This window comes from Photinus pyralis, unplaced genomic scaffold, assembly GCF_008802855.1.
Source record: "Photinus pyralis isolate 1611_PpyrPB1 unplaced genomic scaffold, Ppyr1.3 Ppyr1.4_LG6, whole genome shotgun sequence".
Classification (NCBI taxonomy): domain Eukaryota; kingdom Metazoa; phylum Arthropoda; class Insecta; order Coleoptera; family Lampyridae; genus Photinus; species Photinus pyralis.
Window position 1 is genome coordinate 37505595 of NW_022170663.1, and position 24253 is coordinate 37529847.

Consider the following 24253-nt stretch of genomic DNA (forward strand, 5'->3'; position numbering starts at 1 on the left):
TTTTCGCGGCACTTTTGAATCTCGGTAGCAGTCGGCTAGGCCCGGATGGCACGAATAGGTCCTACGTTGTGTCTATTATAGCGCGCTCGCACCTCAAGACGATAGTGCTTATGGACATACAGGACATGCTTGCCAAACTTAACAAACGTGAGAATGACAGCACAAGGAGATCAATTATATGTCAGTTTGGCATCATTGCTGAAGGCATTTATGAGTTACGATCGCACTGTTTTTTAAATGTTGGGATATGAGACACAATCGGGAAGAAAATTGAATAAAATGCAGAATGTTGTGCGTAAGAAAAGACAAGAACAAATAGAATACGAGTATATTACGCACACAACAAGGACCAAGGTGATACCAGGAAGCTCTTTTATGGACAAAAACATGGCATAGGTAACCCATGCAAATAAAAAAAAATCATCGACGACAATAAAATGCAAAAGAGAAAAAAATCATACAATAGAAAATCATGGACACATCCACGAACCATTTAGGCAAATGGGTCGTTTAGCCTAGTTTTTGTCTCGTTTGGGAGTTGCGGCCAAAAAAAACCCAAAATTTGCGTTTTCTGTCCATCAACCGCAACACATAGGATGATTGAACTAACCAATCAAAAATTGTTTTCTAAAAGACCCTGAACAAATTTCGTTAATATCAAAATTACCTTTAGATATTAAAGATAAAATCACTAGATATAGAAAGTACCGCAATCCATTGGGCTCGTGTGTTAGAGAGAGAACGCATGAGTTTTGCCCAAAAATGGCGGAAGTTACCAGATTCTAGTAACTTTAATGTTAGGGATTGTTCCACCTGTTTGGAGATATCTGTATATATTTTTATAAAACATGACAGTAGGTACTATGAAGTTAGGTTATAAAAAATGACAGCTATTCAGATTTTATTTGTCAATTTTTTTAAGTTGGCAGCAAATTTGCCCAAAAATGGCGGATGATTGCGGTACTTTCTATATCTAGTGACTTTAATTAAAGGTTTAAGAGTGCGCCATCTAGCAGCTGGAAGTTATTTTACAAAATCGGAAAGGGAATGCCAATCGACCTGGGAGATCCAACATTTTATGTGCTACTGTTTCTGAAGAAAGAATTAAGGAAGAAACGCAAAGCGTGGAGCTTTCGGAGGCCTATCCCTTGAGCGCAAAAGTATATTGAACCGAATATTTTAATTACCAGTTGACCTGTAACCTAACCCCAAAATCGAACCTTTTCGACATGTGTACTAGATTTTACAGATCCCTTTATTTGCAAAACTGAATGAGTAGGGACATTTTAATATGTTACACCTACTATATACATAGAGATATCAAACTCGGTGGGTAGGACCCGTTATCGGACCACATTTACTTAGATAAGTGAATATGTACTTACTTTCCCCATACGTGCATCTCTGTTTAACTTAGGTGCTTAAGGTTCCAAGTATAGATAAAAAAGAAAAAGGAATTTCGGGGGTCCCCGGTGTGCTAAAAATAAACTTTTACGTTCGCCATCTTTCGTTTGTTCTCGATTAACGACCTTCGTCTTAATACCAAACGCGATTATGTATATTGTTATTAATAATTTCCCCGAACCGCAAATCTAGTCGCGCCTTTGTCTATAAACAATTCATTACGCGCGCAATGATGAACGAAAACAATAAACAATTGTGTGTCTTGTGCCAGAATTGCCAGAGTTCGAACAACGAGGGCTCAGCATCAGAAACTTCGGAATCGTGCGTGTCAAAATGCCAACAGTGGTTGGAAAGTTGCAGTTTAAATGACGAGACACGTTCCGAATCGTCGTGTGGATTAAGTTCGAGCATTTTTGAAAGGGCGGATACCGCGGATGGCGACTTTTATCAAAATGGGATCATTTACGACCGTGGAGTACTTGCTTTGTCTGTAAGTATAATAGGTAACTAGATACAGGTGTACTGTCATAAGTGTCACTTCAATCGGTTTTTAATTACCTGTAGTATCTATACTTATACAAATATCGTACAGAGCAACCGTAACATACATAGAAGGGTTTTCCAGTACCTACGCCTGTTATGGTTTGGTAAACCCTTTTCAAAATTTGTGTAAAACTAAACTTAATTTCAGAATTTTCATACTCAGTGATCCCCTTGTGGACCCTTTATTATATAATTAATATCTTCACAAAAATGTGTGCCATCTTGGGGTAGCAAAGTTGTCAAAATGTTTACAAAATCAAAAACCTAGGTAAAGACGCTAGCTCCATTCTCCTGTGTGTTATAGTAACATAAGAAAAAAAATTTTTGGACAAATTTGCGATTTTCAAAATTAAAAGCTATCACCAGAATAGTTCTTTATTTACGGGATTGGCCTCTGGGATTGCACTACGAAGAAGAAATGCTGCAGAATTAAAATTTGACAACTTCGGTTACTTGAAAACCATAATAAGGGGCCTATTCTCTAACGTGTAACGATGTCGTTACACAGCGGTTATCGTTCGGCAACAAGTATTCTGTATGACATATTAAGATATAACAGTAATACTGAGAATAGCTGTCATTCAAGATCAAATCGTTACCATTGCGTTATCGTTGGTAACGACAATATACAGACTAGACCCCTAAATGTTTAAAACTGCTGTGTGTATGTATAAAAATTACTCGTTGTCTAATTTAAAGAATGCTAACGGCGGCTATGTATACACATATTCTTTTTATCCCTTTTTCCGCCTAATTTTCATACATACTTCGCATTTGGTCTGAAAAGTTCGTAGGCTGACACAAATGGTGTTACTAAAATCAAATCAAATATGAGTTTAATTTATGATAAACGATACGTAGGTATGTATTTTGACAGCTGTTTGACAATTGGTCCGTGATATATAGGGTGCTTAAAAACTCCAATTAATGAAGATATTAATTCAATGACAAAGGATTGTATTCTGTAGACACAGCATTTATGTAGACGCCTAGGTACATACATGTTAAATTTTCCCGAAAAGTAAACGAAATAGGTTGGTAGCACTTATAAGTAAAGTTATCCAAAATATGTTGTGGATTCCAAAAATCTAATAAAAAGTAGGGTATTCCACTTAACAGAATCAAGTTAGGTAGCGCCACCTATCGCCTTTAATCTAAAAATGTGTTATCACAAAATATATGGCCCTAGCTTACATTTATAACAAAGTTTTTAGAATTTTAAAATCTGCATTCGTTCCCGAGATATCGCCCTTTCCCATTCCTCGCTGAACATTGTATAGTGAGCGAAGGAATTTTTGGTATTATAAAAAAAATGTAAAACGTTGATTTCTGGTGAAAAAATACTGTTGAAACTAAAGCCTGGCTTGATAAGCATTATTCGGACTCAACTGTTGAGCAGTGGTTTGCTCCATTTAAATGGGGCACAAAGTGGAGCCCTGAAAGAGGCTGTCACAGACAAAAACATAAAAGAAGTTCACACAAATATTAATAGTTAACATGCGAAATCTGTGTGCAGAGGCGTAACTGCGGGGGTGGGGAGGGGGGGGGGCACGTGTCCTAAGCGCCAATTATTAATTTTTTTTAATCAAAATAAACCACAACAAACGACATAACAAATAATCCGATAGAGTGAGTAGTGGGCGCAAGGGGTGCCGAAGAAGGATGCACTTGCTCTATGTAGTTTATTATCGATCTTCGAGATCGTTTATAATTTTGTATTGCCGTCTGTCTGTCCGTCTGTCGGTCCGTCTGTCCGTGTGCACGATAACTTTGTGTAGAAACGTCCGATCGCTTTGAAAATTGATACACATGTTCTTCAGGATCGCTATTGTTTTTTGGCTATGTAGACCAACGGGTCAAAAAATTACAGCCCAAAAACTGCCCAAACTTCCAAAAAAGGTTTCTTTTATAACTCTTGTTACAAAGAACATATGAATGTCCGGTTTTCTGTGTTAGTAAATATTCCTTAAACCTCAGGCAACTATACAGATTCAAAACAAGTATAAATTATGCACAACTCTCGTGCAGATAAAGCGCATTTTTTTAAACCGAAATAGCTTTTGTTTTGGCATCACCAATGCATATTGTTCTTGCACACGTCTCAATCGCCCTTTGTGAGTACCCTCTTCCGACAATCCGTACTTTGATAAGAGGACATAAAGAAGGGCAGTAGTTGGTAGAAAACGGTTCCTTTCGTTGAGACCTTTAATTAAAACACAATGAGAGATAAAATTAATTTTTAACCCCTCCCCCCAGACTCCGTCGCTCGCTGATCTCAACAAAGAGTCGCACGGGAAAGTTATAGTTTGTACAAACCAATTTATTTCGATGAGACTTCGATGAGGCTAGATCATGTGTTCCCCCCTCCCCCCCCCCCCCATTTTCTGAATTGTAACTTGGCACCACTAAAAGCATGCGTATGTAAAATCTGAGACCAATTGGTTGTCGTATGTAAAAGTTATGCACGTTTTACTTTCAAAAACATCATCTCACGAAATAATTCGTGGGGGGGGGGGGCTTTTAGACAGCGAAATTTGATGGCCGTCTGGCACTTCAAGGTATAGGATACCTACTACAAACATTCCAGGACTCTAGGACCATTCCCCATTTATAACATTTTGGGCCTAACTTCTTTGACTTGTCGCCATTCCCATTGCCCTTACCATGACTATTCCCCTGCTTGGGTTTGTTGGGATTATTTTTATTGGCCAAATAGGTAGCATCCTCAATAGACCTATTTGAGAAGCTTCTATCATTCAGCCACTGCTCAACAACACATAACCTCCCCCTAATGTAATCCGACGTTCGATTTTCTTTAGCTAGTGACTTCCAAGCATTAATAAGTGAATGGTATTCGGCAGGAATCGTGTTCAAAACCCGATTCAGGAACAGCGAATTGGCAATTTTATCGTGATGTCCTCCTTTAAAGTATCGTTTTGAATGTCCATAGCTTTTCGAGATTTTGCAACGTGTTTTTCAATCGAATCCTCAGGTTCCTTTTTCTCTTCGTCCAAAAGAAATGACTTCTGCCGGTAGCCGTGCAGGGCGTTTTTGGAATTGGATTTGATAGAGAAAATGTGTTTTTTTTTTACATTTAAAGTGTAAAGTGTAAAGAGAATCTTCAAATGAATGGATACAATCTGATTAGTTATAAAGTTTTGTATAAATAAATTTCCGTACACTGTTAGTAAAATTCATTTGCACTAAGCGAGAAAATTCGAAATTTTAATTCAATGAAGGGAGGGTCAATCCCTTTATTGCAAAAAGCCTATTGCACTACACAGAAATTTATGCGCTTTGGTTTTTGCTTTTCTAAAAATTCCTGAAAGCACAAGTAACATTGTGCACGTTGTTTCAGGATTCGTCGGGAAAAATTGAAAATTACAAAGCCGCTTCGAATCAATATCAAAATATAATAAAAGATTGCAAAAATGTCTTAATAGGTAACCTCACTAAGGTCTACGGCACTGTTAATATCATAAAAAATGAATCTAACACGGTGAACAATATGGTCACAAATAATATCTTTTTGAACGGAATCGCTGGTAAGCCGAAGATATACTGTGTGGAGCAACAACTGACAATATAAATTTTTAGAAATGGCTCCTACGAAAAAAGTGAATGTTGTTGCAAGGAGGAACTGGGTAGCACAGTTTCCTATAGACCAACCAGTCCCGTTAGCATCCCCCGCTAAGCTTGTCATCATTGGTAAGTCCCACAAACAAATGCCTAAACCAGGCGTGGGCAACCCACGGCCCGCCGATAGGTTTTGTCCGGCCCGCTAATATAATTCATAGTTAGGTAGTACTTCATAGGGCTCACCAGTTTCAAATTCTAATTAATTAATTAATTAATATGATTATGTTACACGTGCAGCATCTAGTGGACGTGATCCGAAGCTTCCAAGACGTTTGAAAGCCTAGTTAAAGATGCATTTATTGTTTCAGAGATATCGCCAGGTATTTTCCAGAATTTTCCTCGCGATAATACCGGGTGGGGCAATACAACGACACGTGATTTAGGGATTAAGAATCTTAAGAGCATAAATGAAAATTTGGATACAAACTGAATATGGGGATTTATTATCCACATCTGGCAAATTTTGTTTGCAAAATCGTGTCAATTTTCAGGAGTACTTATTGATTTTTTTTTAAATAATTTTTACGAAAGCAAAAAATAGATGAAGACCAAAAAGAAATAGATACTTACGTATTGATTTCTTTAAACATACTTTTTATTTGGATTTTCAAGTGTGGCCCGTGGCGCATATAAAAAATTTTATTTTGGCCCCTTGGAAAAAAAGGTTGCCCACGCCTGGCCTAAACAATACACACTGTACGATTTTAGCACATACCGCAACAGAACAAGCACTTACGCAGGCTGAAAATGTATTGCTTGTTCGTAACATTCAGACCTTTCATATTGAAAACAGAGGATGGAATGATATTACGTACAACTACTTAGTAGGCTGTGATGGACTCACTTACGAAGGACGTGGCTGGGGGATCATAGGTGCTCACACTAAGGGTTATAATGATATATCGATTGGAATTTCTTTCATCGGCTGTTTTTTGAGGACACTTCCTTCCGAATCGGCTCTGCAGCAGGCCAAGGCCTTAATTCAATGGGGCGTTGAGGTTGGAGCAATTGATAAAGACTACGTCTTGGTTGGACACCGTCAGTGTTTCCCTACGGAAAGCCCTGGAAGGCGCTTATTTGAAGAGATACAGACGTGGAATCATTGGAGGAGCACTGTTCCTATATAATTGTACTAAACAAAGTCACCGAGAGGATGCCTATTCAGAATTTGTTAGTACGAAAACGTGGAAAGGCTCTACAGTGATATTCATGTAGAAGTAGACATAGGGATTTCCTGTACGAATTTCCTATGTCTACTTTTACATGATAAAAAGTCTCTTGAAAGACGCGTAATTTTATGCAACCAAAATAACTTCTTGAAACAAATAAAGATCTGGCTCTCATATTAATTATTAATTTGAATATTGTTGCTTTAGCTTCACAGAAAATAAACGTCTTCCTTTAACTGGAAATACCAACTTTTTCTTTAGTTGAATACATCGCACACGAACCGAAATTAGAATAGGGAAGTCAAAGCGAATAACATTCAAAATGTTATAGGTTAGGCATCCTTTGGAAGACTTTTTATCATGTAAAAGTAGACATAGGCAATTCCTATAGGAAATCCCTATGACTACTTCTACATGAATGTCACTGTATATTTGTTGAGGAATAATTTTGTACCTGTCAAAAACCTAACATGATGAATGCCACAGCCTGTCAATCGACGCTAATTATTGCTTAACATTTATGCTTTTATTGACATCTGTCAACTGATAGTTATGTATCAATAAATGCTTATTACTCATCAATTGATTCTCATTATATGCCATACCTAATACGGATACATCTTCCACGCATAAAACTGTATGCTAGCTTGTTTATAAAAGGTCGTAGAAGGAGAAATTAATGGGTGGGCTGGGCACCCTCTTAAAGAAAGACAGCTTGCCTTTTTTTGGAAATTTCAAGATATAGCACAATTTACGCAATCTGTCGGTAAAATAAATTTGGCATTAAAAATGCTCACAACTCACTTGATTTCACTTTCACAATTTATTTAGTTCTTTGCAACTTTTTTTAATGAAAACATCAAAAACCTGGATTTACTTACTTCAAATCCAATCCTAGAGTGGAGTACCTACGTGTAATTAATTCCTAGCAAAGTCCCCACTGTCTTAAACTTAACAAAAAAAAACCAAGCATGGCTACGAAAAAATCGTATTCATTTCTTTTCACCGACCACATAACCAGGAAGGCCATTTGCCGGAAACCTCTAACTCGACAGTTCACATGCCCTGAAGAACGGCGGATTTAAATCAGTCGGACGATCACGTACATCCATTAATTTTGTCTTATGTCGCGCCACACTGCCGCTTTCGAGTTTAACACGTACTCAACTAGCCGAGCCGTACTCGGAAACCATTTGCCCAAAATGTTCGAAGAAACCTGTACTCTAATAGGAGACCGCGCGGTATATTTTGTAATACTCAATTTATCGGAAAAATCTAAAAGAGCTCCCGTTACAAGCTAGAGATTCTATCTTGGTGTCAGGTTTGGAGTTATTTAGATTACTTTCAAACACCGAACTACACTACATGTGATCTGCCGGTATGTGCATATAAAGCACCATATAAAGTAAATAGTATGAAGGTTGTTTATGCAAATCCAGGGCCGTAGCCAGAGGGGGGCACTTTGCCCGCTCTTGAAAATTGCCTAATATGACGCCATGTAGCATGATCAAACCTAGAGGAAGGTGCTTGGTATTAGGAATTATGTCACCTATTAAAATTGGACAATTTAACGTTTGTGTATAGATTATTTGCTCTGTATAGGGTGACCAAATTTGATCGTTAGTATGGGGTAACTACCTCCTAAACTATAAGTGATAGAAATGAATTAACCTTGCAGTCTCGATATATTTTTTTGAGATAAACTCCATGCTGAAATCCAAACTGGCCTACAGCAAAAGTTGCATTTTTTGATTTTTAGATAAAAACCTATAATTTCTTTGTTGATTAAGTTACCGGAAATGTGTTTATTACAAATAATGTTTCATAAACTACCATTTTCAAAGTAATTTTACGAGGTCAAGAAAAAACGTTATCGGACCTCACCTCATTTTTTAAGTGCAACGCCCTGTATATTTCAATCTAAACAGACAGAATACTAAAGGCTCTTTTCAAAACTACAGCACGCCAGAGATGATATTTAAAAAAAAGATTCAGACGATTCAAAAACATTCAAAAAAGATTAAAACGGTTCTTATAATAAAATAAAAAATATAAAAAAATTTTACATATTTTTTTAAAAAATTTTTAAACACTTCTTTTTATTCTTTTTGATTTGAATCCATTTAAAAAACGAGGTTAGGTCTGATAAGTTTTTTACCAGACCCCGTATAGTTATTTTGAAAACCGTAGATTATGAAACAATCATCGCAAAGAAACTTTTGTACCTACCTTCAATCTTAAAACAATTTGACGGAACTAATAAACATTTCATAATTTTGAGGGGAAGGGAGATTTAAATACGCATGACCAACATGGAAGCAGTTACTTTCTAATTTCGACGGCTCACGCGCCGCGAATAACAAATATTTAATATATAATTTAAAATATATACCCATAAACAAGAGGTCGCAAGCTGTCAAATGTGAAATTTTAAATAGTACCAAGTGGAGTTCCGCAGGGCTCGGTGCTCGGTCCTCTCCTCTTTTCTATTTATGTAGATCTCACATCCTTAGTGTAATAAAACATTGCAATTATCACATCTACGCCGATGATAGGCAATTTTATTATAGCACATAACTCTACCTTTCTGAGATAAAAAAAGTAGGTAATAGTCTGTGACTATCAACAATTTTAGTACATTCGCATTGATTATAAAAGTATATAATCTATGACATCAGTAAATTGTTTACCTATTAGTAGTAAAGTATGTAAGTATTATAAATAATATTATGTAAATAATAATAAACGGTTGAATAATGCAAAAGCAGGTAAGAATCTTTCCACATCTGAACTTCGCCTTTATCATTTTATCTCTTACTTTGTTCTTGTCTGGTCCAATCAAGTCCTATTATCATTCTCTGACTCTTATTTCTCAACTGATATTTGGCAATCAGTTTGAATTTATAGATGCTAAGTGGCAATTGACAGGTGCTTCAAAAAGCGTATCATTGTATTGTGGATCCTTCAATGCAAGCTATTTACTATAACAGTGTGGAACATTGGTTCAGGAGATGTAGAGAGTAGAATGATTTCGCAAAAATTCGGTTTTTATTCACGTGCGTTGCGAGTAATCAATTTTATTAAACTAAAGGAAACGGAAGAAGCTTTATCGCCCACATTGTTATTTTTAAACATTGCCATCCTTTCATGGTGTACGTGCGATATGCGATGTATCAATTAGCAAATAAAAACACAATAACATTACCATCGACATCGAAATTTGCTAATATTTGAGGTGCTTTGAGCAAGAGTCTTCGAGCGATTGTAATACTAAACCAAACTCTTGTGCAGATAAAGCGCATTTTTTAAACCGAAATAGCTGTTGTTTTGACATCACCAATGGATATATTTCTTGCAGACGTCTCAATCGCCCTTTGTGAGTACCCTCTTCCGACAATCCGTTCTTGAGGTATAAGGGAATATACCCGATCACGATAAAAGGTCGAGGAGGAGGGCTATGGTTGGTAGAAGGATAAAACTAGTTCCACACCCCCCCCCTTCCCCTCCGCCCTGTACTTTGATAAGAGGACAGAAAGAAGGGCAGTAGTTTGTATCTGACACCAATTGGTTGTCGTATGTAAAAGTTATGCACGTTTTACTTCCAAAAACAGCATCTCAGGAAATAATTCGTTGGGGGGCCCCCCTTTTAAACAGTGAAATTTGATGGCCGCTTGGCACACCTTCAAGGTATAGGCTACCTACTGCAAAAATTCCAGGACTCTAGGGCCATTCCTCTAGAAGTAGTTCAAAACGGTAGAAGTGGGTCCGGACGGACGGACGGACGGACAAAACGCAAACAATAGCACATTTTCTTTAATTCTTAACAAATGCGCTAAAAAACGATATTCAATTGCGTTGCACATAAAAATGTTAAAATATGCTAATTGATGCCCATAATCAGTATTTCAATAAATCAAAAAGCGACGTCAGCATTTGCAATACGTAGATTAGCGACTTGCTCTTGTTCGTAAGGAAGACTAAATTTCCAAAAAAGTAACCAGCACAGGAAAAGAACAAAATTACCTTAATGCCTTTATACCTATGTTTTACGATTACGCCGACGGAATTGAAGTAAAATATTGTATAATTAATTTTTGTATAAATATTTTTTTATCAATGATTAGTTAGCCGGTTGTCCTGAATATTAAATTCGAACTGGAATAAATAAGAAGTGTGTCCCAACTTACTGAAATCGTGGGGTCCACAATCCCACTATGATGATTCGCGATATTGTAGAACTTTAGCGTTTCTGAAGTCGAATTATTCATAGAACTTTTCGGCGTCTTAAACTAAATAACGAAAATGACGAACACGAAAGATTTATGACATTTAATTAATTAATGTTTTACCGATTCAACTTTTAATTGCAGATTATGTGGTGGTAATTTGGGCAATTTGTATTTAAATTCTGACCCATGTAGGTATTTCCTTTATAACCCGTTTAATAAGATGTAAGTTATTCCGGCAGTAAATTTGTTATCATCCTAGATTTTTATTTTTGCCACCAGAGGCCATCCGAGTGGTGTAGGGTTTTTATGAAAATACTTCTTTGTTTTGCCGCCAGAGGTCGTGCAGATGTTTTTCATGGTATTTCTAATACCATTAATTCTTTTTCTTTTCTTCTTACGCATATTCGTCATATTGGTTACATGCAAATTATTTTTTCTGTACGCCATTACATTTTTACTGAGTTTCGTCTACTTCTACGAGGGCTTTTGGTTTTGCCTGTTACCATATATCTTTGGGGTGGTTTCTTTTTCTCTTTTTTATGTCTGTGTCTGTGCTCCATTGAAGCGCTTTAGGCAGATTTGTATTTGCAGATAATCAGTACGAGGTACGTAGATTCATGATTCTTTATTACGTTTTTTAAGACTTTATCTTCCCTCAAAACTTTCTCTTAGTTTTCTCATTATTGCCTTTTACGTTGTATCTACCTGGATGTTACTTACTACCTACGCAATACGCGTAAATGAGTACGCATTTTTACCTGGAGTCACCATTTTAGCAACATAGATATTGGCGAACGTCACGCTAGAGATGAATTTCTACATTACCGGCAGATTTCACTGCCAATTCATTGAAACCAAACATGTTATTATAAGTATACCAACATTACCTATGACCTACTTACATGGAGTTTGTTTACCTTCACGTCCATATTTGTTCCCGTGGCAACCGCAAGTATAGTAACCTTGGAAATTATTGCTGTTGCAAATCGCTCCGATTTACTTGTTTTTACGTACTTTGCTTTTGTCGTTACCGAAGAATACACCTACCCGAAATCGAGACCCGATTTTATCTACGAAACTTTCTGATTACTAGGAAGATTCATTTCTGTTAGTCTTATTACTTTCTATCCTTAGGATTAGCTGTGTTATATGTTAAGTTTGCTTTTGGTGATTCTTATTGAGTATAATTACGGTTTAGTGTCCGATTGGTCGAGTGTCAGACGTTAGCATTGCTTTCGCAATATTTTATGTGCCGCGCAATGCACCAGCCCTCTTGTTTGTTTGTTTGTGTTGTTATCTGTTACAAATTGGCAGAAAGTACCCTTCTTGAGCTCAACAAGGCTACATTATAATGTGGCGGAGACTTGGTGTTGATTCCCTCGTTGACACTTAAGAAAATTGCAAATCAATCTTTGCAATCTTTTGATTTTAGGTGATTTTAGAGAAAATTATCCACATGTATTCTAAATTTTATGAATTCGCAGAAAGGCGATTTTTGTTATCGACTTGTGCGATGGGTCGGAGGTTTTTGTTTGTTTCATGTGGGGAACTAATATGTTAGTTAAATTACAATTATATTTCGCCACTATCTTGTGCTAAATGTGATAATTTTTCAAGACTCCTGAATATTTAGGTTATTTCAATACTGTTATGTGATGGTTCTGGAAATCCTGCGCGTGAGATCTTGGTGTCAATCTAAAGCTCCGGTACATAACATCCATAATAAATACATTCATTTCCGTGAAATGCGTTGGCAGATGATTACTTTAATATTTTAAATATCATTGCAAAATTATGATTGCGCGTGAAATAAAATGCTCGGTACAGGTTGCAAAATATTATAATGTAATTGTAAAATACAAAGTGGAAAAGAAGTAAGTGACCACATTTTCTGAAAGGTTTACAGTAGGTCTTTCTTATGAAGTCCCTAGAGCTACTCTCGCTTGTCAGAGGACAACCTTTATTTGAATTAATCGATCGTCTAAGCGACACACGCACATTCTCGAGAAACTCGTTTCACCACAGCGCGTGGATCCTATCCTACCACTAGACACGTTTGTTACTTGACGATCATGTGCCATTGGGTTTCAATTAGTTTTGGCGGGAGTTTTGATTTTTGGTTTTGAGTTATGCAACACGTTCGATACTGCACTTAGCAAGTGAATTCTGAGCATAACGTATCTAAACAAAATTATTTGTTTATTTTTTATTTAATCTCAAAAAGGTATTAACCCTTAATTAGAAAGCACATGTAACATTGTGTATTTTGTTTCAGGATACGTCGGGAAAAATTGAGTATTACGAAGCCCCCTCGAATCCAAATCAAAATGTTATAATAAAAGATTGCAAAAATGTCCTAATGGGTAGCCTCACTAAGGTCTACGGCACTGTTAATATCATAAAAAATGAATCTAACACGGTGAACAATATGGTCACAAATAATATCTTTTTGAACGGAATCGCCGGTAAGCCGAAGATATTGTGTGCGAGTAGCGGCTGACTATACAATTTTGTAGAAATGGTTCCTACGAAAAAAGTGAATGTTGTTCCGAGACGAAACTGGGTCGCGCAACCCCCTATAGATCCACCAGTAGCTTTGGCATCTCCAGCTAAGCTTGTCATCATTTGTAAGTACCATAAACACATATTTGCAGTTTTATACATAAGAAACATTGTAGCACATACCGCAACAGAACATGCGCTTACGCAGGCCGAGAACGTATTGCTTGTTCGTAACATTCAAACTTTTCACATTGAAAGCAGAAGATGGAGTGATATTGCGTACAACTACTTAGTAGGCTGTGATGGACTTACTTACCAAGGACGTGGTTGGGGGGTCATAGGTGCTCACACTAAGGGTTACAATGATATAGCCGTTGGAATTTCTTTCATCGGCTGCTTTTTGAGGACACTTCCTTCTGAATCAGCTCTGCACCAGGCTAAAGCTTTAATTGAATGGGGCGTTGAAGTTGGAGCAATTGATAAAGACTACGTCTTGGTTGGACATTGTCAGTGTTGCCCTACGGAAAGCCCTGGAAGGCGCTTATTTGAAGAGATACAGACGTGGGATCATTGGAGGAGCACTGTTCCTATATAATTAAATTAGAATTAGGTCTTGATGTTCATTTGTGATCTCGTAACTATGCCATATTTTTTAAATGTGTACTTTGCGCTTCAATATAGATTTTTTTAATTTTGTTAGAAGCTTTTATGACAGCAGAACGAAAGATTTCAGCTAGTCTCTTGAGGAGAAGAGTGTAAATCCGTCATTGATATCAATTACCAGGTGACCTGCCATATAGTCCAGGCTAAATAGCTCTAAAATAATTTATTTTCAAAAAAAATTAGTTACCGGGCGAAACCGGGTTTTTCAGGCAGGTGAAATGAATAGAAATTGGGAAAAAATAATTAAAACAGCTGAATTTTTCCGCGGATGAAATCCCAGGTCACTGTGTAATTGGGCGTAAGCCTGTTGAGGGCCTAGAACAAGAGGGACAATAAATAAATAAATAAAAATAAATAAATAATTGTTTGGGCCCGTAAAGTTGAACCGTTTCCAAGACCTCACGATTTCTGAAAAAAATGATGAAAAATCTATTTTTTTTTCATCGTAGCAAAATTTTCGTAACGACTTACATTTTAATAATGAAAAATAAAATATAAAACGGGGGGAACAGTTTTATATATATTTTTGCAAATAAATTAACGTATTGGATCCGCGCTAATAAAAAGTTTATTAAATCTGTCTTCTCTGTCCTCTTTAATGTTGCTAAAATATTTTCTTTTGTTTTCCAGTACCCAACTGCCTTAATTAAAGCATCTTTATTATTTCTTTTCTCGGCGCATTTTTACCGCAATAAAAGCAATTCGAAGTAAAATCGAATTCTTTTGCTTCCTGAACAATTTGTTTTTGTTCACTAACTCTTCTTCCTGCCTGTTTTACAGCTGACGGGATTAAGCTGGGCCTGTTGATCGTTAATTTACAGGAATTATGAACAAAATCCTCATAAAGTTTATTCCAGGTTTTACATCTCAAATCATTTGCTTTGGCCGATAAAACTAACGTTCTTATTGCAGATTTTTGCAAGTTTATCAACAGGCCCAACGCAATTGCATCAGCTATAAAACAGGCAGGAAGAAGAGTCAGTGGACAAAAATAAATTGTTCAGGAATCGGGACGCAAGATAATTCGATTTTATTTCGAATTGCTTTTATTGCGGTAAAAATGCAGAAAAAAGAAATAATAAAGATATTTTAACTAAAACAGTTGAGCATGAGATAACAAAAGAGAATATTTAAGCAAACATTAAAGAGAAGCAAGAAGTCAGATTTCGAAAAAATCTTTATTAATATCCAACATGTTGATTTATCATGTCAAAAACCGTGTATATCTTAAAACTGTTTTTCCAGTTTTTGGCGATTTTCTCGAATTTTTGCTATATGAATAATATTTTTTTATTTTTGTTTATTAAAATATAAGTCTTCCCGAAAATTTTGCTACCCCGCGAACCTTTGTACGATGAAAAAAAATAGATTTTTCATCCCCTTGAAAAAGAGGTGGTTTTTTTCAGAAATCGTGAGATCTTGGAAACGGTTCAACTTTACGGGCCCAAAAAATTATCTTCTTTTTTATCATAAAACAAGCTATGTTTCCTCCAAATTTCAAACCGCTACAACTTTTTTTCGCAAAAATAAGAATAAAAAACGAAAAAAAGCAGTTTTTCTGGTTTTTCTAGGAAAATTGAAGGTTATGTGAAAATACTGTAGATACAAAGTTGTTCATTTTTTTTATTCCCTATAACTTTTAGATTGAACATTTTCGTCTAAAATTAATAGTTTTGCCACAATTTACAAAACACCACTTTCCACCACTTTCAACCCCCGTGATTTCACCCGCGGAAAAATTCAGCTGTTTTAATTATTTTTTCCCAATTTTCTATTCATTTGACCTGCCTGAAAAACCCGGTTTCGCTCGGTAACTAATTTTTGTTGTAAAATAATGTGGGGAGCCAATAATCGCATGTTATGAATTTTACATTGAAATCCCTATGATGCGTTACGCAAGTCACCATCCTGTATAAAAAATATTATACAGGGTGGTGACTTGCGTAACGCATCATAGGGATTTCAATGTAAAATTCATAACATGCGATTATTGGCTCCCCACATTATTTTAGAGCAAAAATGTATTAAAGTTTTTTGTAGAAAAAATTTTTTACGCCAATCCACAGTATTAGTTTTCAATTTTTTGCATAATAAAGACGGAAAATTGGAAAAATAAAACCATCATCTTTTTCAATAATCTGCGATGCCATGAAATTTTCTAAAACAAAAAGATATCCAGTTATCAATTAGCAGTAGTTCGAAATAGATTTTATGACTGACTTAGTTACTGTCTTGCAGTTAATAGTGACTTATTCGAACATTTATTGTAAATTGTTATATTAGGAAACCGTTTTTAGTAATTTGGTCTTTCTTTATGTTGAATTGGCTGTTCTAAATATAATACTTTTTGATAGAATTTGATTTGTTTTATAGCAGACATTCCATGGCATGACGGATATTGGCGTAGTTTTTGTATTATAAAATTCCATGGCATCGCAGATTATTGAAGAAGATGCGGGTTTTATTTTTCCAATTTTCCGTCTTTATTATGCAAAAAATTGGAAACTAATACGGTTGATTGACATAAAAAATTATTTTCTAAAAAAACCTTAATACTTTTAGCTCTAAAAAAATTGGGGGGGGGGGCCAATAATCGCATGTTATGAATTTTACATTGAAATCCCTATGGTGCGTTACGCAAGTCACCACCCTGTATAGTGTTTTTATTCAATGGTCCTCTACAGGGCGCTTTACTTGCAAATCCTATCACGAAAATATAACTCTCGCCAGGAAAGATTGCCGGCCACAGCACACCTTGTGTTGATCTGCAATCTATATTTTTCTTAACATGCGATCGACTTCCGGAATAGGATCGTGTCAATGTTGAACGAAAAGTCTTTTTGTTCAACATTGACATGATACTATCCCGGAAGTCGCTCACATCTTTAGAAAAACATAGATTGTAGACCGGGATCAAGTGTTCTGTGATCGGCAATCTTTCCTGGCGAGAGGTTTAGGTATATTTTGATATCTTTTGCCTAGAAGAGATATAAAGCGTGCCATGACCGATTAGGTTAAGTGAATCATGTACGTACTTCCCATCTGAGCGTCTTTTTTTACTTATCTAAAAAGTTGTTGTCTTTAAAATACGACTGCATTCCTACCATAAAGATTTGACCAATCGATTCACAATTGGATAGAAAAAATAAATGATTTTGGTGGGTTCCCAGTGCTTTAAAAATAAACTTTTACGTTCTTTCGTTTGTTCTCGATTAACCACTTTCGTCTTATACCATAGGTACGTGATAAGTATATTGTTATTAATAATTTCCCCGAACCGCAAATCCAGTCGCGCCTTTGTCTATAAACAATTTATTACGCGCGAAGTGATGAACGAAAATAATAAAAAATTGTGTGTCTTGTCCCAGAATTCGAGCAATGAGGGCTCGGCATCAGAAACTTCGGAATCGGGCGCGTCGAAATGCGAAAAGTGGTTGGAACGTTGCAGTTTAAATGACGATACACATTCCGAATCGTCGTGTGGTTTAATTTCTAACATTTTTGAAAGGGCAGATGCTGCGGATGGGGACTTTTATCAAAATGGGATCATTTGCAACCCTGGAGCATCTATTTTGTCTGTAAGTATAATTTTATAAAGCGTAACTAGATACTTTGTAATGTTGAGGACCCAGAGGGACAATAAATAAATACATATAAACATAAATACATAAATGCATAAATACACAAATACAGAAATGTATAAATACCTGAATACATGAATACATAAAAGCATAAATACACAAATACAAAAATACCTAAATACATAAATCTCTATATATAAAAATGAACCCCGGTTTCTTCTGGTCACGCAATAACTTTAGAACGACTTGACCGATTCCATTCATCTTTTTTTTTAAGTTTTCTAATACTGTGTAGAAGGTTCTTACGGCAAAAAAAGCTAAGAAAATCGCTCAGAAAGTTGGAAAATTGGAGAAAACTTAACGACTATTTAAACATCGCGCGTTTGACGGTGCGATGGCAATTGTTTTAACACCTACATCGATCGGCAATGGATCGGCATAATATATCCGTCAAAAAATTAATTTATTCATATCATAGTGTGCTGTCAATTCGATCGGATAGTTTATCCCGAGGTTTATCCAGATTTCAGTGAGTTTTTTGAGAAGCTTCAAAGTTATTTCACCGCAATCACGCCTTTTATATTAAAAGTTTGATATACCTAATAACCATTTTTGGTAAGTGTTGACAGACTAAACATGTGGTTTACACAGAAACACTAAGGGAGTCAATTTCTATTTGCAGTTGAATTTTAGTTTTTTTAAGATGCTATTTATTAGACGTACCAACATATGGTACCAACTTAGGTCGCAGAATTCGTAATCCTACAAGTCAAACATATACCGGGTGGTGCTCGGTAAGTAAGAACATGGGGATTTAACATGGGAAATTAGTTTTATGCACTATCCTACCCTCCTGTACATTTTACAGAAAAAACTGTAGAGTTTAAGAGTCTTCTGTACCCACTGCACCCAATGTAAATTTCCATAAGAGCGCCCGCCATAAAAACTCTAGTTGTTTAAAATAAAAAAAATTTTTTAAGAACTATTTTATAAATTTAGACCTTTATCTACAAAATGTTCGGGCTACTTTTTTAAAACAGTTTATAGCAACTAAATACCGATTGTTTAAAAATTAGATGTTTTGCATCGATTATTGCGCTAATCTGTTTTATTTTTTACTCTGAAACAAAACGGTTTATGGAAAAAGTAAACCAACAGTTTTCTAGATAAGTTACTTCTAAACATTACCCCAAAATATTAAATCATATTTTTTGTAAATAAAGTCTGTATCTTGGCGGGCGGTAAATCAACAATTTGAGGGTAACAAGTAGCGCCACTGCACAGTGTCGATGGGAACTAACTAAGGACCAAAATAGGAGTTGACTAAGCAAGAATATCATCTTGTTTCTTGCAACTATAATCATCTATACACCATAATGTAAAAAAGTTGCGTTTAGGTAAAGAAGACTCTTAAAGTTGTTCAGAATTAAAAGGTGCATACAAAACTGTTTTTACATGTTTTATTAAGCTTTTGGTATACCCGCAAATTTTAAAATAACCATGACTTTTGTTGTTTTATGAATTGCTACTAATAACAGAAATGTTGAAATTTATTTTTCCCCTTTCGATTACAGTTTACATTAAATCGTTGCTATTAGAACAAAGAACTTTGTGTGTCCACATTGCAAGGCTACTGAAGGCCCTGGATTATGTTGCGCCAGTGGCCAAGTGAAATTGGTGCCATAGGTACGGCCACCAGAGCCACTACAATCCTTGGTTTCCGGAAATGGGCCAGATTCTATAGGTACATTTTTTTTATTCATATCCTGAAATACAATAATTGCTTTCAAATTACGGCATTTGGCGCAAAAAAAGGTACGTTGCTCGCTCTGAATCACCAAAAGCAACTATAGAAGTGAGTGCGTCTATTTTTTATTATATTGGAGAGAGATGGGGAGATTTTGTGGCAAGTGTGTCAAGATCTCTTTTCCGACTAAACAGTTGAACCGATTTAAACCAAATTTGCTACACATTTCTTAGACATAAAAGGGCAGAATCGCGCATGCACAGGTGGGGCGGGTGGTACCTGTGCTAGCCACAGCAAATTTTTTTGTTATTATTTATTTCAGTCAGAATTGAATAGGTATTCATAGCTAAGAAAGAGGACAATATCCGGTCGGGTCAGCTAGTAAATAAATAAATGTCAAAGGTACCATTTCAATTCGTTGTTTATTGTACTCATATATTGTATAGATCACATACTTACCTTCAAATTAAATTTATTTCGTTCAAAATGCAAAATCGTTTTTTTATTAAAGTTTTTTTTAAATAAATAATACATTATTATGGCCACTTTTTCCTTCTACAAGATGCTAGTTTTACATTTTAAATCCGACGTTTCGTCTCTGGTTAACCATCATCAACTTTGTTTTTTCTTGTAGAAGTAATTTTTACTGTTTGTGTCATTTGATAGAGAATTTTTTTATTTCGAAAATGTGAACATACGTAGTTTTATTTCTTGCGTTTTTACAAAATAATAGCGCTATTTCTTATTAAAAGAAAGTTATGTTTACATTTTTGAAATCAGAAAAAATTATCTATCAAATGACACAAAAAGTAAAAATTGCTTCCATAAGAAAAAACAAAGTTGATGGTTAACCGGAGACGAAACGTCGGATTTAAAGTTTAAAACTAACATCCTGTAGAGGGAAAAAAGTAGTCATAATGTGATATTTATTATTAAAAAAATTTTAAAAAACTTCAGTAAAAAAAACGATTTTGCAAAATTTCGTTTTTTCCCGGATATCTCCGAAAATAGTCGGAATTTTTTCAATTTCAAAACCGCATTTTGTTAAACATCAAAATACGCAACTTTGACAAATTTAAACTACCTACCTATCTCGTACAGTTCCCGACTCAAGTTGCATCGTTACGCGGAACTGTTTTCCGTTGACATTCCCATCAGTAAGTTTGATTCTTAAAGATTTGTACAACTGGGCGCCGGCGATGCTGGTTTTTGAGCCCGTGTCAAGAATATCAATTTCGCATTGGTAACATAGGTCGCTCTTGTTCCGCGACGGTAGGAAACAAGGAATAAAAATTCACCATATTATAAGTCGTCATAGACGGTGAAGATACCGCTTGACCGCTAGTACTGCATGTAGGGCAGTTGCTCCCAATATAGCCGTGATTGCCACACTCAAAACAGTTCAGTCTGTGAGCGGAGCTTTTATTACTTAGTGCATTAGTTTCTGCGGATCGGCCAATATGATGGTAAGTGTTGAAATTTCTTACCGTCATTCATCTCGAAATACGATTTTAGTCTAAGGTTACTGTATCCAGGACCTTCAGATACCTTCTGGCCTGGAGGAGATGCGGCCAAGTAACAATGTATTACATGTACTTTATGTAAGAGACTTCGGAATGTTATTTTCCACAAATGGCAAAGGAGTGGAGTTGCTTTGAAATCTTTTTGAGCTGGCGATTCTTTGTCCTATCAAATGTATTAAATTAACGTCAGATTTAAAATTATTCAAATTCAAGAATTACTTTCCCAGATTGTTAATTTTTGTATATTGTAACTGCGATATAAAATGTGTGTTCAGAGTTTTCTTTTTATTTATTTATTTATTATTCCTCTCTTGTTCTAGGCCCTCAACAGGCTTTTCTCAATTACAGAGTGACCCGCATAATGCTTTTTAGGGGTGCCTCTGCAGAAGGTCTTAAGTTGTTTTATACTACTCCGGTATTTACGTTACGAATTAGGAAAACTGCAGGAAAACCTAATTCAGAGTAGCCGGCGGAATGCTCGAAACTGGTTTAAGGTAATTCCCATCTCTGCCACAGATGAAAAAATCACCTCAACCCAGGTTAAATTCTTTTCAGTGCGGTTCTTTTGTCCGATGAGTTCTAGGGGAACACGGTATGCCTTGGGCTTTAAATGCATTCTATTTAAATTTGTAGAAACTCTTTCGGCATTTTGATTTTATCGATTATTCAACTTTCTTTTGCTTTTCAAATTTGTACTGATCTTAATCCAACCCCAGGTTCGAAACGAAGATGACAGATTTTAGTGCAACGTGGCAACTTTGCAATCGTAGCATCAACACACAGTTTCCGCTTAAATTTAAAATAAAAGAATGGCACTTGATCGGATCGTCTAAGATAGAGCCCCCTTACGTTACACGAAGATAATGCAATGATTCGGGGCGCAGTCGGGCACAGTCAAATACAACGCCTGTAAAAGTCTCCTAAGTAACTACTATCTGTATCACCTCGTAACACTCCCCTACGTTAAGACACTCTAAGAGATGGGTCGCCGCTCATGGACAAGGCGGTCCTCGGTTACGGATGCTTCGCCCCTAAACCAGCGCTTGCAACACAATATAACAAAAAATATACGTCCAATAACAATAAGTTGAGCAATAAACTTAAACTATCCTTCAAACTTAAATATGACTGAGCGCCCTATTATAAGTTGTAAGACAAATGGTGTTCAAGCCATTATCAAAAGAACCAGATTCATGTTTTATGTATTCATTGTTACGCCCATTAATGGAATTTAATTATTAAACGAGCGGCGCAGTGCAATAAAAGACATTTTTTTGTTGCAGGATTTGCAAAAATTAGCGAAACAGTCTCTCCCGCAATCTCGCCCTTCAAAGGACTATAGCCAGGTTATGATGTATAAATGTAAGAAAGTTCTCGTAGGAGACGTGATCAAAGTGGATGGGCCAATCTACATCAACCAGAGTGCCGCTAGTCCAATTCAAGAAATCGTCACAAACAAACTTTTTGTGAATGAAGTTGCCAGTGAGTGATTGTAGCTATGAGTTTTATTGCACATATTTTAACTTTCAGAAAGGGAGGAATACAAAGCGCTGAATGTTGTAAAGCGGGAAAATTGGTGCATGCGAGATCCTATTGAAAGTCACGAATATTTAAAGGAACCTGCTAAATTTGTTGTGATTTGTGAGTATCCGTATTTATGAATGTTGTTTCATTAAGAAATGTTACAGTGGATACTCAGACGTTGTGTTCCTTTACAAGGGAAGGAAATGTGATGTTAGCACAGCAACTGCAAGATATACATATTGATGAAAAAAGGTGGAATGACATCGCGTACAACTTTCTCATAGGGTGCGACTCGCGCGTCTACGAAGGAAGGGGTTGGGGAACAATTGGGGCTCACACAGGGGGGTATAATTCAAAAGCTGTTGGAATAGCTTTCATAGGTACTTTCGACAATAACCTACCGACACCATCAGTTCTGGATCAAGGAAAATCGTTAATCAAATACGGCGTCGACATTGGTGTCATTGATCCAGATTACAAGTTATACGCTCACCGTCAAATTAGGCCCCAATCGGTATACCCAGGGGAGCAATTATTTAAGGAGATACAATTCTGGGACCATTGGTGCGATCACTCACGCAAATAATAATAATCATCTACTGTATTTATTATCATTCAGTCGACATTTTTACATTATATAGCCCGTACTCCCCCTTGAAAAAATGGATGCGAAAGCAAAAATTCCTTATGTACCTACTGGTAATATGTGCATGTCTATGACGTCAATAAAAATACGCAATTATCTGACCCATCGAAAGGTGTCTACGATCTACACCCTGTAACCTTAAGTTAACCCTAAATTAATGCTTCGTTTATTATAACCTAAGTTACGAGTAGTTTTTTATTATTAAACCTCACGAAATTGAAAAGGAGATTACAAACGTAAAGAAACCTTATGCTAGTGCGAGTTGAGTATTTAAATGATTTGTCATTGTAAGATAAAGCGATTGGGTCAGATTTTACTATGAGGATATCTATAAATACAAGTGTAAATAGTGGGAAAGGAGCATTGGTTCAACGTCGTCACGTAGTGCAAAATCTATGCTGGTCGTTTCAAAAATGGCGCCGTCCAATCTTCAACCAATCGGTCCATTGGGTGGTTCCTGAAGAAAGAAATTAAGCCACGAGCGAGAAATCATTTCCTAAGAGCCACCGTCAAGCTGTGGACGTATATTTTCGCAGAAATTTTAAGAATGAAAGCAAGATCAAAAATATCCACTGCCGAACATAACCGTGTTACCGGATTTACAGTGGTGGTCGGCAACAAAACTGTATTTATATACTATTTACAACACCATAATATTTACACGATAAATGGGGTGCCCATTATGTATGGAATATAGTATATATCTCGGTAAATCTAAAGAATGTAAAACAAAGAATCACGAATGTATAGAGTACATATAATAATGACTGTCAATGAGTATAAAAATATCGAATGTACACAAAATTTTTCTATATAAAAGTTGTTTAACCTTTTATTTTCCATAATAAGGCAGCATTCAGTTGTTTTTATTTCAGAAAACAAGTGAGGAACGACGAACAGTCGATTTTTTTTAATGGCACTGCACCTTTTCATGTGGCTCATTTGATAGAGATTTTTTTTCTCTTTTCGATGATGTAACATGTTACACAAACATTTTTCAAAAAATCTTATAATCACATCAATAACATTAATCTAGTTATCCTGCATCAAAATAAAACAAATGAATGTGTACGTTTGTTACCA

At 36.0% G+C, this 24253-nt stretch overlaps 1 protein-coding gene across 3 annotated transcripts; it reads left to right on the forward strand.

Moving 5' to 3' along the window:
* Positions 1–1358: 1358 nt before the first annotated feature.
* On the forward strand, positions 1359–23857 carry LOC116174934 (peptidoglycan-recognition protein LE-like). Of its 3 annotated transcripts, none has more exons than XM_031492977.1 (4): positions 1359–1894; positions 5306–5492; positions 5545–5655; positions 6295–6726. In XM_031492977.1, exons 1-4 carry the CDS (start codon positions 1634–1636, stop codon positions 6711–6713), a joined length of 978 nt encoding a protein of 325 aa, XP_031348837.1. In that variant the 5' UTR covers positions 1359–1633; the 3' UTR covers positions 6714–6726. The 3 variants fall into 3 exon arrangements, with proteins under 3 accessions (XP_031348837.1, XP_031348835.1, XP_031348836.1); XM_031492975.1 differs by lacking the exons at positions 5306–5492; positions 5545–5655; positions 6295–6726 and adding exons at positions 22284–22482; positions 22531–22641; positions 22689–23857 and having other exon boundaries at positions 1370–1894; XM_031492976.1 differs by lacking the exons at positions 5306–5492; positions 5545–5655; positions 6295–6726 and adding exons at positions 13260–13449; positions 13501–13611; positions 13663–14181 and having other exon boundaries at positions 1400–1894.
* The last annotated feature ends 396 nt before the right edge of the window (positions 23858–24253 follow it).